This window comes from Salmo salar, chromosome ssa18 (genome assembly GCF_905237065.1).
Source record: "Salmo salar chromosome ssa18, Ssal_v3.1, whole genome shotgun sequence".
Lineage (NCBI taxonomy): Eukaryota > Metazoa > Chordata > Actinopteri > Salmoniformes > Salmonidae > Salmo > Salmo salar.
The window spans coordinates 71676363-71694053 of record NC_059459.1 but is presented as its reverse complement, the minus strand read 5'-3'; the positions used below and the strand labels follow the sequence as shown (position 1 = coordinate 71694053).

Genomic DNA, 17691 nt, shown 5'->3' with positions numbered 1-17691 from the left:
CCATGGGTATGGATCTAATGCTACGTGGCAATGGCCCTACAAAAAATAAAGAGAAAACCCTGTACACAGCAGTACATCTAGATCATAAATATGGAACCAAAGTCAAGGTCGATCATATGTCATATCTACAATAGTTTCCATTTTTTACACTTGTTTTTGGCTCCTAGGCCCTACATTGCAGTGCCTAAACTCACCAGTCATCTGCAGTGATGCAGACTCCATCTTGGTTCCCCGGTCCTTTGACATTACCACACAGGATGATCCCCTCCAGTTGGTCCATCCCTATTCTCATGTGACTGGTGATGGAGTACAGGACGCCCCCCTCCTTCTGTTTGGGTCTCTGTCTCTGCTGAGGTGATCTCCTTCCCACTGTGATCCGTCCACAGCATGTGAGACTCTGGGTACCAGTTCTCTGAGCTGCAGCTGAGCTGCAGCTGAGCTGGATGAACACTTTATGGTGCTTCCTCATGGAGATCCTGGGGATACTGCCCTGCTCTGCTCACAATGGATGGAATTACTGTATATACATCAGGAAGATATTCCAAAACTGATTTTATGTGGCTCTGCCAAGGCTGATCTAGATCAAAAAGTTCCTGCATAACTTCTGATTATTTTGCACTGCCTAATTTGAAACATCTACTGTCAGTTGTTGGCTTCTCTAAGATTAAGCATGTCAACATCTTCAGGAAAGACTCAAAGACGAGTCAGATCTGTTTACCCAATTCTGTCTAAATTTGGTAAGACTTTATTTTACGGTTGACACCACTGACAATAGACTACCACAGTATGAGTCATTATACCCTGAAAACCTAGCGATCAAACAGGCAAATAGCTTCAATTGTTATTCCACCATACATTTTTCCCCACAGGGATTTTAGATACATAAAATAAGGGCAGTGTTTCGTGTAGGCTGACCCTGGCGTGATGTTTTGATAACAAAGTGACTTTTATTGATGTATTCGCATGTATTTACCCCAACAATTGAAATTCTAATTAGCTGCTAATGTGGCTATCATAAACAACTACAAATGCCATGACGATCTGGACGACACTCAAATTGGGGTAAAGGTAAGAATCTCAGGATTAACTATCTAATGTTACTTAAATGTACTAATAAATTGGTAACATTTCTTTAAAATGTAATCTTTGAACTGTCTTGGGCAAGTTTTAAATTGACACAATACCTGTTAGCAAAGGTGCCGACTAGAGATGACATGCAGGAGCTTGCAGGGAGTTGTAATCTTGCATGAGGTCTACTTTGATGCTAGTTAGCAGTTTTTGAATCTGAGATATCATAGAGCCGAATATATTGATAAGTCACCTTGTCCGAAAGAGATTTACATTGTAAATCAAAATGTCCTGCCAGGGTTAGTCTACACGAAACACAGCCCTTATTTGAAGTGTTTCTAAAATCCCCTAAGGGAAAAATGAATAGTGGAAAAACGATTGGAACCGTTTCCCTGTTTGATTGCTTGTAACACAACGGCTGGTTCCTGGATCCAATCCAAGTGGCTGGCCAGCCAATTGTAGCGTCCCATATCAGACACCTTGACATTCTTCAACCGTAGTGATATGTTGCCTCTCTCCAGCTCTTTGGTGAACAGACTCACTCTGCCCTTATAGCCCTTCCCCTCTTCCCCCATTCTGCTCTTATACAAATACAGGGGGTTAGTGAATTCTCCCTCCTTAAACCACCTGATATCCATGACAACAGCACTTATTTGAGGAGATAGATGACAGGGAAGGATGATGTCATCCCCAGCAGAGGCAACTACAGGGTCAGGAGAGACTATGAGGCTGAGGTCTGGAACGTGACAGGAGGAGAGGAGAAAATGTTAGAGAAGGTAGGAAGTATGGGGTGTGAAGCTCAAAGTTAAGAGCGGCTCATATTGAGCACAAAGACAGTTTCATCTTTACAGTTCTCTTTTACCAGTGCTAAACCAACAGTGCCCCAAACATCATTGGATCCCTTGATAAAGATGAGCAAAAAGACTGTATAAAATAAATAATACAAATACTGATCTACAGATGTAGGATCTGAATTTGATCCCTCATTTGTTACGAGAATTTTCCAGCAAAGCAGGAAATTGTAAGGGCTGTCTTCAGGAATGGACCAAAATGCAGCAGAGTTAGTATTCATCTTTCAATTTAATTAGAAAGAACACTATAACAAACAAAACAAGGAAACTGACAGCCAACAGTCCTGTCAGGTGCAAACACACTAAACAAGAAACAATTACCCACAAAACCCAAAGGAAAAACATGCTCCTTATGTGTGACTCCCAATCAACCACAACCCTCTACAGCTGTGCTTGATTGGAAGTCACACGGCCAAAATCAATGAAACAATAAAAAACACACACTCCCTTCTGCCACGTCCTGACCCAACTACACCCTCTACTGGTCAGGACGTGACAGAAATGCAAACTTGAAGTTAATTTGAGTTAAAAAAAAAAATGCTTCTAATGTTTGGAATTTCCACTTTGAAGTTTGACTTCATTTGCCCTAACGAAATGAAGTAATGGCGACAATGGCGTTTGCTACGGCCCTGTCCTTCACCACCTATAATTGAGACCTGACTCCGAGCCAGCGACCTGTGTACGGGCGGCAAGAGTGCGGCTCGAGTCCTAAGACCGTCCACGACGAGTGAGCATGGAGAGAGATCACATCCAAACTTCTCTCATGCTGCTGGTTGTAAAATGGACAAACATGCAGCTCAGGTGAGACATTCTTCTCCTTTGGAAAATCTGATTATTACCCAGATATTGAAATTGGGACATTATCAAGGGCCATCCACTTTGACAGGCTTGAGTTACATGTGTGCTATTACGAGGACGCACCGAAAATGAAAAGAGGCCAGAAGAATGAGGCCGGGAGGGACGAGTGGAGGTCAACCGTGCCCGTAATTGATTTAGGGTTGCCCACAATTGTTTATTGCGGGTATCAGGTTGATTGTGGGGATCTGCACACTTGGAATGTATAGTAATTTAGACAAAAGTATGCATTGAGATACCGATCTGTCACTAACATGCCACTCGCGTGTAAGACAGGGTCAAACGGGGGCCATGCTGAGAAAAGTTAATGCTAGAAATATACCCTGTTAACGTTAATAGTACATACTGTGTACTGTATAAGTTAAATGGGGGGGAACTATGTACACAAATGGCTGTAATTTCTAAACGGTTCACCCGATATGGATGAAAAAGCCCTCAAATGAAAGCTGTCAGTCTGTACTTTAAATTATAAAATGACTGAGGTTAAAGTACAGGACTTGAGTACAGAGCCAAAACAACAACAAATGTTGCCCTTTCCTAATACTTTTGGAGCTCACTCTTTATAATTCATATTTTTTTTATCCATTTCACATCGTTTTCCAACTTTTTAGGTGATGTTGAATTGAAGTTCATATTTTTAACTGTTTATCTGATTCATTGATATACTGTTTTATGAGTTATTAATTTATCAATCATGGACACAGCAGAAGTTGGACAAAAAATATGTTTGTTAAGTTGCTATGTTAAGTTATTTTTTATAGATTATATAAGATGTTGTTTACCCAGGATAATTTCATAAAAATTACTACATCTTTTATTGCAACAACTCCACTTTTACACAACCACCATCACCACTTCATGTAGGCTATTATTAGATTGAAACTGACACTTTTGTAGTTGTGTAATACACCGTGAGCAAAATAAGTATATTATATCAGGTGTATTACACAACTACAAAAGTGTCAGTTGTTTCAATCTAATAATAGCCTACATGAAGTGGTGATGGTGGTTGTATAAAAGTGGAATGTAAGAAAAAAAATGTACTGATCAAATCATGTCAACTGTAATAACCTGAAAGGAAAGAGCTTCAGTACTAAAGCTGTCACGGTCGTCGTAAAGAGTGGACCAAGGCGCAGTGGGTTGAGTGCTCATTTTTACATTTATTTTAAATAACCACGAACACTTCACAAAAACAAGAAAACGGACGACAACATAACAGTTTGCAGGCTAACCCTAGCAGTGCAAAACAACTTCCCACAAACCCCATACAAAACACACCCTTCTATATAGGACCTTCAATCAGAGGCAACGAGGAACAGCTGCCTCCAATTGAAGGCCAAAATAATTACCTAAACATAGAAATACAATAGACTAGACAGAACATAGAAATACACTAACATAGAACATAGACTAACAAATCCCGGAACACATAAACCAAACACCCCTCTACCTAAATACATAGCCCGAACCACATAAAACAAACACACCCTGCCACGTCCTGACCAAACTACAATAACAAATAACCCCTTTACTGGTCAGGACGTGACAAAAGCAGAGCTATACTGTATAATTATGTCTCTACAACCTACTTATCATAGCTGATTTGTGAGATATATACTTATGTTTCTACAACCTACGTATCATAGCTGATTTTTGCAAAAATTGAAGAACAGAAAAGGGATTTTGCTCACGATTAAAACCTAAAGGCCTATCAGGGTGTCAAAGTCACACTGCCTATACCTGTGTTTTACAGAGAAGTTGTGTATCAATGAATGACTCAATTTGCTCTATTTCTTGTTTCTGCATCTTTTACAATCACTACAACTGAGTTTAGTTTCAATTGTCTAAGTGACAGTCCTCTCTCTTAGGAATGAATGAGATGACGTCCCTCAGTTCGTCCAGGCTCTCCTGTAGCTGATCAGCTGTATGTCTGATCGTCTGGATGAACTTCATGGTCTCTGACTTGACCTCAGCCTTTGGTTCTTCACATTCAGGGTTCAGCTTAGTCGTAGTCTGTGTCCATCACGTGTAACTTACTGCTATCACTAGACTGTTTCTCAGCCTTCGCCTGTCGTATGTTGTGGATCTCTTTTGCGTCCATGGCGATGAAGAAGATATCAACTGCTACAAAGAAAGCAGAGAATATTCCTGTTGCCATCTCTGCAACACGCACAGCCCTTGCAGTTTGGGCTGCCACCTTGCCAATGGAGGCCACTTGGACCAATCGGACAAGCTCCGGGATGCTTCCTAGGCCCCTCCCAACCCTCGCCCCAGCACTTGCTAGCTTCTCTGCATTTAAACTGACTCTTTCTGTGGTAAAGGAGCCACTCATCCTGCAAGTCTCCAAACCCTCAGCGATGTTTTGTAGAGATGTCACCAAAGAGTTCATCTTCTCCTGGAACTCCTTGATGATGTTCGTGATGGCTTTGCGGTCGGTATACTGATTGACCATGTTGGTGATGTTGGATACTCCGGCTGTGGCTCCACCAGCGACAGCCACCCCAATTCCCACCCCTGTGACGATCAGGGAGGCGCCAAGAGTGAAGGGAGCCAGGATGAGGCCTACTATGGAAGTGATTCCTCCAGCTGCCCCAATAACACCTCCAGTCAGACTGCCTATGGTGGTGCCCTGGTGCACACTCTCCAAGCCGTCTGCCAGCGTTCTCAGATTGTTCAAATTTGTCTGGAGCTCCTCCAGTTTTTTCATTCTATAAGAAAATTAATTTAGACAGATAGATGAATGGGTGGACAGACAAACAGATCATTTGATTGAAGAATGGAATTTATGGATGGATGAATGAACAAACAAACAATTGTAACATATCATCATGTATTGCAAACCTTTTTTATGAGGAAACTAATAATGAAGGGTTCTGCCAGGATTTCACCAGCTGAAGGTCTACCGGTCGGGTCTCGTTGGAAGATGTCACACAGTAGTTTATGGAGCTCAGGTGAGAAACTCTCTGGGAGAGATGGGTAAGGACCCCCCAGTATTTTGGGAATGAGCTTGATTGTGCTTGCTGCAGTGAACTGTTAAGAAAGAACTGTTACTATCACACTGCATGTTGCTTTAGCAAGAGGCAAATAAGGAGATGGAGGATTTACTTACTGCACTCTGAAGCATACACAACTCATACAGCACACATCCCAAGGACCAAATATCACTGCAAAGGAGGGAAAATGCATTTATATTTATTCTCCATGGTGATTTCACATTGGAGGCAAATGTTCATTATGGAAATATTATTTTTGCTTTGGCCAAACATATGACATCACAGGGTTGCAGGTCCCCTTTGATATATTTTTGTTTGTTTTTATTTGGAATGTACCTTTTGGTGTCATAAATTCCACCAGTCAGACTCTCTGGGCCTAAATAACCCATCATTCCATTGTCTGAAGATCCACATTGAGAAGCACTGGTAGGAGAGATACTCATCAGCAGACAATCATTTAACAGGATGTAACATCTATGTATTCAAATACATTTTCACCACTTTATTATTGTAAAAAAAAAAAAAAAGGTAACATACTTTTCATTGACTCTTCCGAAATCTCCCAAACAAAGTGTCCCAAATTTTGTGAGGAATATATTCTAGTGAAGAAAAATATATATATTTAGTTGAGTGAAAACAAAACAGCTAATTAACCATTTATATCACATCAAATAACAAATACAGTTAATTGTCCCACATAAAGGCTATATTCAGGATAACTCTAACCCTTGTCTTTTCAAAAAGATGATGAATATGTACAGAATAACCCTAAAAGCACCAACAGGGGTCAAAGAGTCATCATTTGGAAACCCTTGTTTTGATCCTTAAGAAATATTAGGACGTTGTCAAGTAACTAGTTTCCGACCACAAAACACAATTTACCATTATTTCTGTGTTAATATGGAAAAAATGATGTATATATTTTGTATACTAGTGGTGCGTGGGCGGCTAAGCAAAACATTTTGAAAGATATAGATATGGCGCCAACACAGATTTGGCCCCTGGGGTGCGTGGAAGCCACTAACTCAAAAATAACAAAAACATGTAAATACATATTTAGCCCCAATGGGCTCATCTGAAGTTAGTACCGTCGATGTGCCAACTTCTGTTTGTAGGGTCCGAACTGTTTGGGCTACAAACTAATGTGACCCCACTGTGAAAAGGGGAGATTCTCACAAACACGATGGTGCTCTCCGTTTTATGGGACTCGTCTAAAGGTAACGTGTACCAGTTAAAAAAATGTATGGAAGTATGGAGGTAATTTTCTACCTACCCCCCAAAAAGGGTTAAATATGTGTAAAAAAATATATTATATAAACATACAGTACCAGTCAAAAGTGTTGACACACCTACTCATTCAAGGGTTTTACTTAATTTTTACTATTTTCTAAATTCTATAATAATAGTGAAGACATCAAAACTATGAAATAACACACATGGAATCGTGTAGTAACCCAAAAATATTTTATATTTGAGATTCTTCAAAGTAGCCACCCTTGCCTTGATGACATTGGTGTTCAATGGTGGTTCTCAAACCTCCCCTCGGAGAGTAATTTAAATGTTGTAGTAAACTGAACTAGCACACCTGTTTGCCATCTTTGGAGTAGATCATAAACATTGAACATATGGCGGTTGCTGAGGAGAGGGTTGAGAACCACCTAGCAGACCAGTGTGTACCTGTGGTCTCAGGTCTCTGTGAAGAAGGCCCAGTTCATGGACATGCTTCAGAGCCATGCAGATTTTGACAAACCAGTCCATCATCTGAGAAGTAAAGCAGTCCAGAATTTGTTTAGCCTAAAACAAAATAAATTTGATATGTCATAAATAGAAATGGCTTTGTTCCAGGCTGACTACATTGCAGAAGCCTGACAGATTTCACAACACCTTGATGGGTGAACATATCAGCTAATATATGATATATCAATCTGATGCCTGACTGCAGAGTTGATGACTTGGCATGCAACCATTGGTTGAGGCAATGTGACATCTGCAATGTATTCAGTCTGGAACACAACCAATATTTTATTCCATCAGAAACCTGCTCTTCTGAAAATGGGATCCCCTCTTTGATCTTCTGTGCGAGATTTCCGCCGTCACAATGGTCCGTCACTACATAGTAATTTGTATCATCTGTAATCATGCATAGTTTGTGTGAATATAGTGTTGTGGGACATAATGTTAAAGCATGCTAGCTCCTCTGTTTAAATGTTATGTTGATACTGTGGTATCTTGATACTGTGCAAAAAAACATATTGGGACGGTGTCTCAGACACAGATTAAGTTTAGTCCTGGACTAGAAAGCATTCTCAATGGAGTTGTAATCTTTATCTGGGAAATCACCCATAACATTGTCTCTCAAAACTGAAAAGGAAACACATTAGTTACCTTGGAAAGAGTTCTTGTGGCTTAAAACATGGGGGTGATTTATCTGCAGGAGAGTTTCAACCTCAGAGAAAATGCCTCCAGCACTGGCCTTTAAATCTGAGGGCTATTAAAGCAAAAACCACATTACTCAATCAAAACGAAACACTTTACTTTATAAAGGTTTGTAAATTAGGCATAGCTGTCTCCCTTCAAACTTTATTTAAACCCCTAGAGTCTATTGAAGCACTGATACGTCAATCTAAGTAACATAAAAAAAATCCACATAAAAATCTGTCACTTTAAACTAGAGATTTCCGCTTCTCAATCCTCCGCATCCAGAGGATAAACCACGCCGCCTCCTCCGTATTCTAAAAACAACGCTCCATTGGCTATTCTCTAGCCACAGCATCCGCCTTCCGTATCCGCATCCGCATCTGTGGTGGAAGGTGACCGAGCTACAACGGTGTTTGTCAGACCATGGGACATCCCGAAAATCTGTCTCGTCACGAAAACGACTGTTGCGTCAGAACGGATAAACCTGGATAAACCACGCCACCTCCTCCGTATTCTAAAAACAACGCTCCATTGGCTGTTCTCTAGCCACAGCATCCGCCTTCCGTATCCGCATCCGTCTTCCGTATCTGTGGTGGAAGGTGACCGAGCTACAACGGTGTTTGTCAGACCATGGGACATCCCGAAAATCTGTCTCGTCACGAAAACGACTGTTGCGTCAGAACGGATAAACCTGGATAAACCACGCCACCTCCTCCGTATTCTAAAAACAACGCTCCATTGGCTGTTCTCTAGCCACAGCATCCGCCTTCCGTATCCGCATCCGTCTTCCGTATCTGTGGTGGAAGGTGACCGAGCTACAGCGGTGTTTGTCAGACCATGGGACATCCCGAAAATCTGTCTAGTCACGAAAACGACGGTAGCGTCCGAACGGTTTGGCCTACAAACTATTATGACCACTCTATGGGAAGATGAGACTCTCACGAACACGATGGTTTCACATGAATGGAAGTATGGAGCTAGGGGTTAAATATATATATTTCCTGAACTTCTTATATCTCCTACATTCAGGACAGACACTTCAAAACTTTACTCCTTACGATTTATTTCTTTACTGTCTTTTTTGCCATTTGTGAATGTGTTATTCAATGCGTTTCTATCGGCTATAGTAGTAAAGGCCAAATTCAATATTTTATATTTATTTACATATATTTTTGATAATCTACATCAAATAGTTAAACTATCCATACAGAAGTATAACCATCTTAAACCATATATCAGCTTAAACCATATACCCCCTTTTAAGATTAAAAAAATAATTTAAAATTGCAACACAATTTACAGTAAAACAATACAATGAAATAAGTCAAATAAGTACAAAAAGAGACTGACATGTGGCAGCATATAGTATAATTTATGAAATATGATTAACACAACAAAAGCAGACTCATGCCAAATTCCTTATAAATGATCTATAGTCACATAAATAACACACCTTATTGGAAATCGTTACTCTCAAAGAAAACAAAATGGTGTCCACTTACCTCATTCAGTTTGATCTCTTTAATGACAAACTGGTCCCCATCTTTGTCAGTAGCTATGACACCATTCTCTACCTTCCTCAGGATAGTGTATCCTTTCTTCTCAAGGACACTCTGTGTATTCCCCATCTTTAGAATTCTCTAGAATACAGTATGGTGTCATTGGTAAATAACTCAAATGTCAAAAATGTATGTACAGTACAATATTTGGAATTATGTTAAAATGCATTGTTTTGAAATGCAGCCTACAATAAATTGTTCATGAAATGCAGAGGGGTATACTACAAAGTAGGACCAATTAACTTTCATGAACAACCAGAAATAAGTATAGATTTTCTGGTTTATTAAGGAACCTAAACTTCTGTGTTTTTAGTTGTTGAGTCAACTAGACCATGCCAATTTCAAACTTTGCTGAGGGGTATTTCACTCAACTCTGCTGATGAGTATTTGCCTCCTTAAAGGAATAAAGCATTGTTTTTTTAATTTATCATAGGACCGGTCTCGTACAAACAGTTGACTCAAGTTTGCCAAAAAGCATCTGGGAGCACCTGGATGATCAAGACTCTTGGAAGAATGTTCTATGGACAGATGAGTCAAACGTGCAACTTTTTGGACGACATGTGTCCCATTATGCCTAGTGAAAACCAAACACTGCATTCCACAGTAAGAACCTCATACCAACAGTCAAGCATGGTGGTAGTAATGTGATATTTTGATGATGCTTTGCTGCCTCAGGACCTGGACAACTTGTCTTAATAGAAGGAACCAGGAATTCTGCTCTGAATCAGAGAATTCTACAGGAGAATGTCAGGCCTTCCATGTGTGAGCTGAAACTGAAACGCAGCTGGGTCATGCAGCAAGACAATGATCCAAAACACACTCTCAAGTCTACATAAAAATAACTAAAAAGCAACAAATGTGAAGTTTTGGAATAGCCTAGTCAAAGTCCAGACCTAATCCCAACTAAGATGTTGTGGCAGGACTTGAAACGAGCAGTTCATGCTTGAAAACCACAAATGTCGCTGAGTTAAAGCAGTTCTGCATGGAAGAGTGGGCCAAAATTCCAACTACAAGAAGCGTTTGGTTGGGGTCATTGCAGCTAAAGTGTAAGGGTGCAATTACTTTGTTAAACAGGGGGATTGGAAAGTTTGTTTATGAAATAGATGATACGTATGTAATTGTTGTGTTATTTGGTAACTCAGGTTCCCTTTATCTAATATTGGGTTTGCGTAGATCTAATAACATTCAGTATAAAAATCTGCAAAAGTAGAGGAAATTGGAAAGGGGGCAAATACTTTTTCACAGCACTGATATCATGTTGGGGCAGTGCTTCCTGCTCTGTACCCGTCGTTCATCATGCATTTGCTATGAATGTCGAACCTTGTTCTGCACTCTGAGCAGACGAATGCACAGAAAGTCGAAACTTCCTGATTTTAGCAGTGAAATTAAAATGTGCATATTCTAGATTGTGGTTTGGACTTGTAGTCTATGACAAAACGTAATGTAGTAATGAATATGTACAGTGGCAGAGCTAAGGGGAAATGTCCCTTTTAATGCCCTTCGTGTCTAAGACCATATCAGATGATCTCTAGAACAGGTTTAACAACATACTGTAAAAGTACAGGGTGACATCAAGAATGTCAATACACTGTTTAGAACTGCTCAGCCATAAACAAATTTGCTTAAAAGCAATTATATATTGTCTGTGTAAGTGGGGTTTCCCTCTTTAGAGTGAGCATCTTTTCCCGAGCGAGCTCACAGTTCCTTCATTAACCTGACCTAGAGATCATCATCTGTTTCTCAGAAATGACACCATCTTTGATAAACATGAGGAAATATCTCTCCTGATAAATGCCTGTAAACATTTTGAATATAATTACAATGCAAATCTATCAATACACTGTTTAGAACTGCTGAGCCCCAAACAAATGTGCTTAAAAGCAATTATATCCAATAATATCCATCCACATACAACAATAAAAGGTGCACTGTACCAATGGACATATCACTTTCAGTAATTGTAAAAAAAAATATCAACTGAATATTCCATGACAGGAAGATAAAACACAGAACAAAAACATCTGACATTTCTTATAACAGCTGGGATTTAAGCTACTTTTCCCCACAAGTACAAAGGAAGATTAAAATAAAAAAAATACACAAATGGAAATGTACCCATATTCTTTAGGAGTATTAGAATACCATGATAGACTTCTAAAAGGGTTTGTTGTTTCAATATTAAGTTACCTGCTGATAGTATGAAATTCTCTTACAAGGAACTTTCTTCCCTTTGAATGTGTTCTCTCCTATTTGCTTCTACTTTACATCTGGAAAAAAGCATTAAATACTCCTTTCAAAAGTCATGTCATCCTAGAGATGGACAAGAGGACACACCCCCTATATTTTCCATTGTCCTTTCTGTGACAATATGGACAGTGCCATTGAGGGCCATCTCCATTTTAAAGGAGTCAATATTCTACTTCTATGAACTTATTGGTGAATACTTCCACCTACTGTGCTGGATTGTGTATAGTTTAAACAGGCATAAGGCCTAGATCATGCATAGTGCTGGAATATTTGCTCAGAAATATAATCAAATATGGTGGATAAACAAGTTACTCAGGCCGTTTACCATTGAAAGAAATGGTCAAGGTTCCTGTCTTTGTAAGTGGGCGTTTCTTTTCTAACGTGAGCATGCTTTTCACGCGAGAGCTAACGGTTCCTCCAAAACCTCTAGCATGCTCATGCAAGAGAGGGAACAGTTGGTTCTGGTCTACTTAGTGGGGTGAGCAGGGAGGGGACACAAAGAGGAAATAAGTAGACCAGAGTGGCCCTGCCCGATCAGAAGAAATTAGGGAGCCGAGTGTTTTGCCTTCTCTTCTGTCTGGTATAATGCGTTGGCTGATCCCTCCTGCTGACCTGGAAGGAATGCTGTGATTCATCCTGTAAGCGGCAGGTAGCCTAGACGTTAAGAGCATTGGACCAGTAACCAAAAAGGTTGTTAGTTTGACTCCCTTAGATGACTAGGTGAAAAATCTGTCCCTGAGCAAGGAACTAAACCATTATTGCTCCTGTAGATGGTCTGCTAAATATCTAAAAATGTTAACCCAACAGGAGGCTGGTGAGGGGAGGATGGCTCATAATAATGGCTGGAGTGAGTTGACACATGGAAATCATGTGTTCAATACCACTATGTTTCAGGGCGTTAATATGAGCACTTCCTCCCCAATTAAGGCAGCCACCAGCTGCCTATGTCTGAAGTCCAACCCAGTTGACTACTTTGAAATGGTGGAAACCATAATTGGCACTGGCCGTGATAAAACAGGCTTTGTGCTTTTACAAGCATTCTAGATGGTTCTATACACAGATACATACATGATACCTTTCCCTTTGAACAGAGTGCATAGTAGTGTTGGATTTAGTAATAGAGTACTGAGATAGAAGTGACAGTTTAAGATTCTCAATTTGTATCTAAATATGTGTGAGGTACAGGTATACATTTCTTTATATGAGCAGTTCATGGACAAGGTACAAATGCCAAGTCATGGTACCTATATTAGCATGTTTAACGCATTATGTCCAAGTCATCTATAGTGACATTGTTGAGCACAATCAATTTGAGATATTTTGTAATGATTTGGATATGTGCGAAAAAAATTCAAATTTGAAAAAAAAGCTGACTTGCATGGGATTTGCCCCACAAATGCTAAAACGTTAGCATTTGAAAACCATACTAGGGAAAATAAAACAAATCATGGATTGCTGTCATACCTCTCCATGGACTACTTACAGAATAAGGATACTAATGTGTTATTTTGTAAATCGTGTGAATTATCAATTTAACCTTGGAGTTCTTTCTTGGACAAGAAACACTGGTCCACATTGATACAACAACAACTATATCTTGAGGAACACAGACATACAGTTGAAGTCGGAAGTTTACATACACCTTAGCCAAACACATTTAAACTCAGTTTTTCATAATTCCTGACATTTAACCCTGGTAAAAAATCCCTGTTTTAGGTCAGCTGGAATCACCACTTTATTTAAAAAATGTGAAATGTCAGAATAATAGTAGAGAGAATGATTTATTTCTGCTTTTATTTCTTTCGTTACATTCCCAGTGGGTCAGAAGTTTACATACACCGAGTTAGTATTTGGTAGAATTGCCTTTAAAATTGTTTAACTTGGTTCAAACGTTTCAGGTAGCCTTCCATAAGCTTCCCACAATACGTTTGGTGAATTCTGGCCCGTTCCTACTGACAGAGCTGGTGTAACTGAGTCAGGTTTGTAGGCCTCCTTGCTCGCACACGCTTCTTGAGTTCTGCCCACAAATGTTCTATAGGATTGAGGTCAGGGCTTTGTGATGGCCACTCCAATACCTTCACTTTGTTGTCCTTAAGCCATTTTGCCACAACTTTGGAAGTATGCTTGCTGCGTGGTCCCATGATATTTATACTTGCGTACTATTGTTTGTACAGATGAACGTGGTACCGTCGGTCTACAATTTTTTTTCTGAGGTCTTGGCTGATTTCTTTTGGATTTTCCCATGATGTCAAGCAAAGAGGCACTGAGTTTGAAGGTAGGCCTTGAAATACATGCACAGGTACACCTCCAATTGACTCAAATTATGTCAATTAGCCTATCAGAAGCTTCTAAAGCCATGACATAATTTTCTGGAATTTCCCAAGCTGTTTAAAGGGACAGTCAACTTAGTGTATGTAAACTTCTGACCCACTGGAATTGTGATACAGTGAATTATAAGTGAAACAATCTGTCTGTAAACAATTGTTGGAAAAATTACTTGTGTCATGCACAAAGTAGATGTCCTAACTGACTTGCCAAAACTATAGTTTGTTAACAAGAAATTTGTGGAATGGTTGAAAAATGAGTTTTAATCACTCCAATCTAAGTGTATGTAAACTTCCGACTTTAACTGTATTTAGTTCATCACTTTATATGGGTTTCGTACACAGTAGTAACATTATGCAATTTTGCCAGTATCTTTACCAAAACTCCCAGGTTGGAAAATAAATATCCTGTAATATGTTGCAAGTGTTCTGTATTATATATCATCATTTATGTCATTAAATTAGTGTTTTCTTATGCTATTTTCTATGCAGTTGTTTAATGATGTAAATTCATTGTTTTTTCAGTTTTTCTATGAGCAAGAATCAATATAATGTCAAAGTCAAAAGGTTTGTAAGAAATCTTTGAACTCCCAAAAAATTATGTGTATCATTCTGTGAGCTGAACTGGAGATAAAACAAGAGGTAGGATCTCTTTCTTATCATCGTCACTTCGACAAGGGGCAAAGAAAGGAAAAACATTCTCTCTGAAGGTACAGACGACGAACGAGTACATGTGAGGCTTGGCCTTGACGTTGTAAAACGAGACCTGCCCGCCTTCATAATTCACAAACACCCCAACCTTCGTGGGCAAGCCGTCAACACGAGTGAGAGAAAAGGCTGTGTCAGTGCAGGCCTGAATATCTTTGGCTTCGATGAGACCTTGGGTGGGGTTCGCCGTGATGAACTCCTTCCTGTTCACAGACCACTGTGCAACTCCTAAGAATCAGTTAGATTTGCCCTGCACGCCCACCTAAAATATATACTATGTCTATGTTAATAAAATGGCTGCCAAATTCCGGTACCTCCAAAATCATCCAGTTTTCCCAGAAGTCCCGAGTTGGAGGAGCCCTTTTTACATCAGCCAATGTCACAAAGTGCTACAGTATACAGAAACCCAGCCTAAAACCCCAAACAGCAACCAATGCAGATGTAGAAGCACGGTGGCTCGGAAAAACTCCCTCGAAAGGTAGGAACCTAGGAAGAAACCTAGAGAGGAACCAGGCTCTGAGGGGTGGCCAGTCCTCTTCTGGCTGTTCTGTGTGGAGATTATAACAGAACATGGACAAGATGTTGCAACATTCATAGATGACCGGCAGGGTCAAATAATAATAATATTCACAGTGGTTGTAGAGGGGTGCAACAGGTCAGCACCTCAGGAGTAAATGTCAATTGGCTTTTCATAGCCGAGCATGATCATTATGTGTTATGTGATACTGCTTGTCTTTTTTCACTTTTCTATATTGTGTGACATGGAGCTTGTGATGCAAAACCACAACAACTAAGTAAAATGTAATGTTTTCTTATCTCACCTTTCAGTAGTGTTTTCCAGAGCTGAACCAAATCAAATCAAATTGTATTTGTCACATACACATGGTTAGCAGATGTTAATGCGAGTGTATTTTAATGCTTGTGCTTCTAGTTCCGGCAATGCAGTAATATCTAACAAGTAATCTAACAATTTCACAACAACTACCTTATACACACAAGTGAAAAGGAATGAATAAGAATATGTAAATAAAAATATATATGGATGAGCGATGGACGAACGGCATAGGCAAGATGTAGAAGATGGTATAGAGTACAGTACAGTGAGGGAAAAAAGTATTTGATCCCCTGCTGATTTTGTACATTTGCCCACTTACAAAGAAATGTTCAGTCTATAATTTTAATGGTAGGTTTATTTGAACAGTGAGAGACAGAATAACAACAAAAGAATCGAGAAAAACGCATGTCAAAAATGTTATAAATTGATTTGCGTTTTAATGAGGGGAATAATTATTTGACCCCTCTGCAAAACATGACTTAGTACTTGGTGGCAAAACCCTTGTTGGCAATCATAGAGGTCAGATGTTTCTTGTAGTTGGCCACCAGGTTTGCACACGTCTCAGGAGGGATTTTGTCCCACTCCTCTTTGCAGAGCTTCTCCAAGTCATCAAGCTTTCGAGGCTGACGTTTGGCAAGTCGAACCTTCAGCTCCCTCCACATATTTTCTATGGGATTAAGGTCTGGAAACTGGCTAGGCCACTCCAGGACCTTAATGTGCTTCTTCTTGAGCCACTCCTTTGTTGCCTTGGCCGTGTGTTTTGGGTCATTGTCATGCTGGAATACCCATCCACGACCCATTTTCAATGCCCTGGCTAGGGGAAGGAGGTTCTCACCCAAGATTTGATGGTACATGGCCCCGTCCATCTTCCCTTTGATGCGGTGAAGTTGTCCTGTCCCCTTAGCAGAAAAACACCCCCAAAGCATAATGTTTCCACCTCCATGTTTGACGGTGGGTATGGTGTTCTTGGGGTCATAGGCAGCATTCCTCCTCCTCCAAACACGGCGAGTTGAGTTAATGCCAAAGAGCTCAATTTTGGTCTCATCTGACCACAACACTTTCACCAGTTGTCCTCTGAATCATTCAGATGTTCATTGGCAAACTTCAGACGGGCATGTATATGTGCTTTCTTGAGCAGGGGGACCTTGCGGGCGCTGCAGGATTTCAGTCCTTCACGGCGTTGTGTGTTACCAGCTGCCTTGAGATCATTGACAAGATCCTCCCATGTAGTTCTGGGCTGATTCCACACCGTTCTCATGATCATTGCAACTCCACGAGGTGAGATCTTGCATGGAGCCCCAGGCCGAGGGAAATTGACAGTTCTTTTGTGTTTCTTCCATTTGCGAATAATCGCACCAACTGTTGTCACCTTTTCACCAAGCTGCTTGGCGATAGTCTTGTAGACCTGACATCCTTGGAGAGCTCTTTGGTCTTGGCCATGGTGGAGAGTTTGGAATCTGATTGATTGCTTCTGTGGACAGGTGTCTTTTATGCAGGTAATAAACTGAGATTAGGAGCACTCCCTTTAAGAGTGTGCTCCTAATCTCAGCTCGTTACCTGTATAAAAGACACCTGGGAGCCAGAAATCTTTCTGATTGAGAGGGGGTCAAATACTTATTTCCCTCATTAAAATGCAAATCAATTTATAACATTTTTGACATGCGTTTTTTCTGGATTTTTTTGTTGTTATTCTGTCTCTCACTGTTCAAATAAACCTACCATTAAAATTATAGACTGATCATTTCTTTGTCAGTGGGCAAACGTACAAAATCAGCAGGAGATAAAATACTTTTTTCCCTCACTGTATTTACATATGAGATGAGTAGTGTAGGG

At 40.1% G+C, this 17691-nt stretch overlaps 1 protein-coding gene across 6 annotated transcripts in view; it reads right to left on the bottom strand.

Moving 5' to 3' along the window:
• Positions 1–4110: 4110 nt before the first annotated feature.
• LOC106577984 (serine/threonine-protein kinase Nek1) overlaps positions 4111–17691 on the bottom strand; it is a 28948-nt gene continuing 15367 nt past the window's right edge. For 4 of the 6 annotated variants that reach the window (XM_045701453.1, XM_045701455.1, XM_045701452.1 and 1 more), the window contains exons 6-14: positions 9688–9825; positions 8153–8255; positions 7806–7897; positions 7445–7561; positions 6305–6366; positions 6104–6190; positions 5884–5938; positions 5616–5804; positions 4111–5482 (exon numbers count right to left, since the gene is read on the bottom strand). In XM_045701453.1, the coding sequence (XP_045557409.1) occupies positions 5126–5482; positions 5616–5804; positions 5884–5938; positions 6104–6190; positions 6305–6366; positions 7445–7561; positions 7806–7897; positions 8153–8255; positions 9688–9813 (1188 nt within the window). In that variant the 5' untranslated portion in view covers positions 9814–9825 and the 3' untranslated portion in view covers positions 4111–5125. Of the gene's footprint in view, positions 5483–5615; positions 5805–5883; positions 5939–6103; positions 6191–6304; positions 6367–7444; positions 7562–7805; positions 7898–8152; positions 8256–9687; positions 9826–11931; positions 14100–17691 lie in introns of those variants that run through there. The other 2 variants (XM_045701454.1, XM_014156487.2) reach the window with 2 other exon arrangements.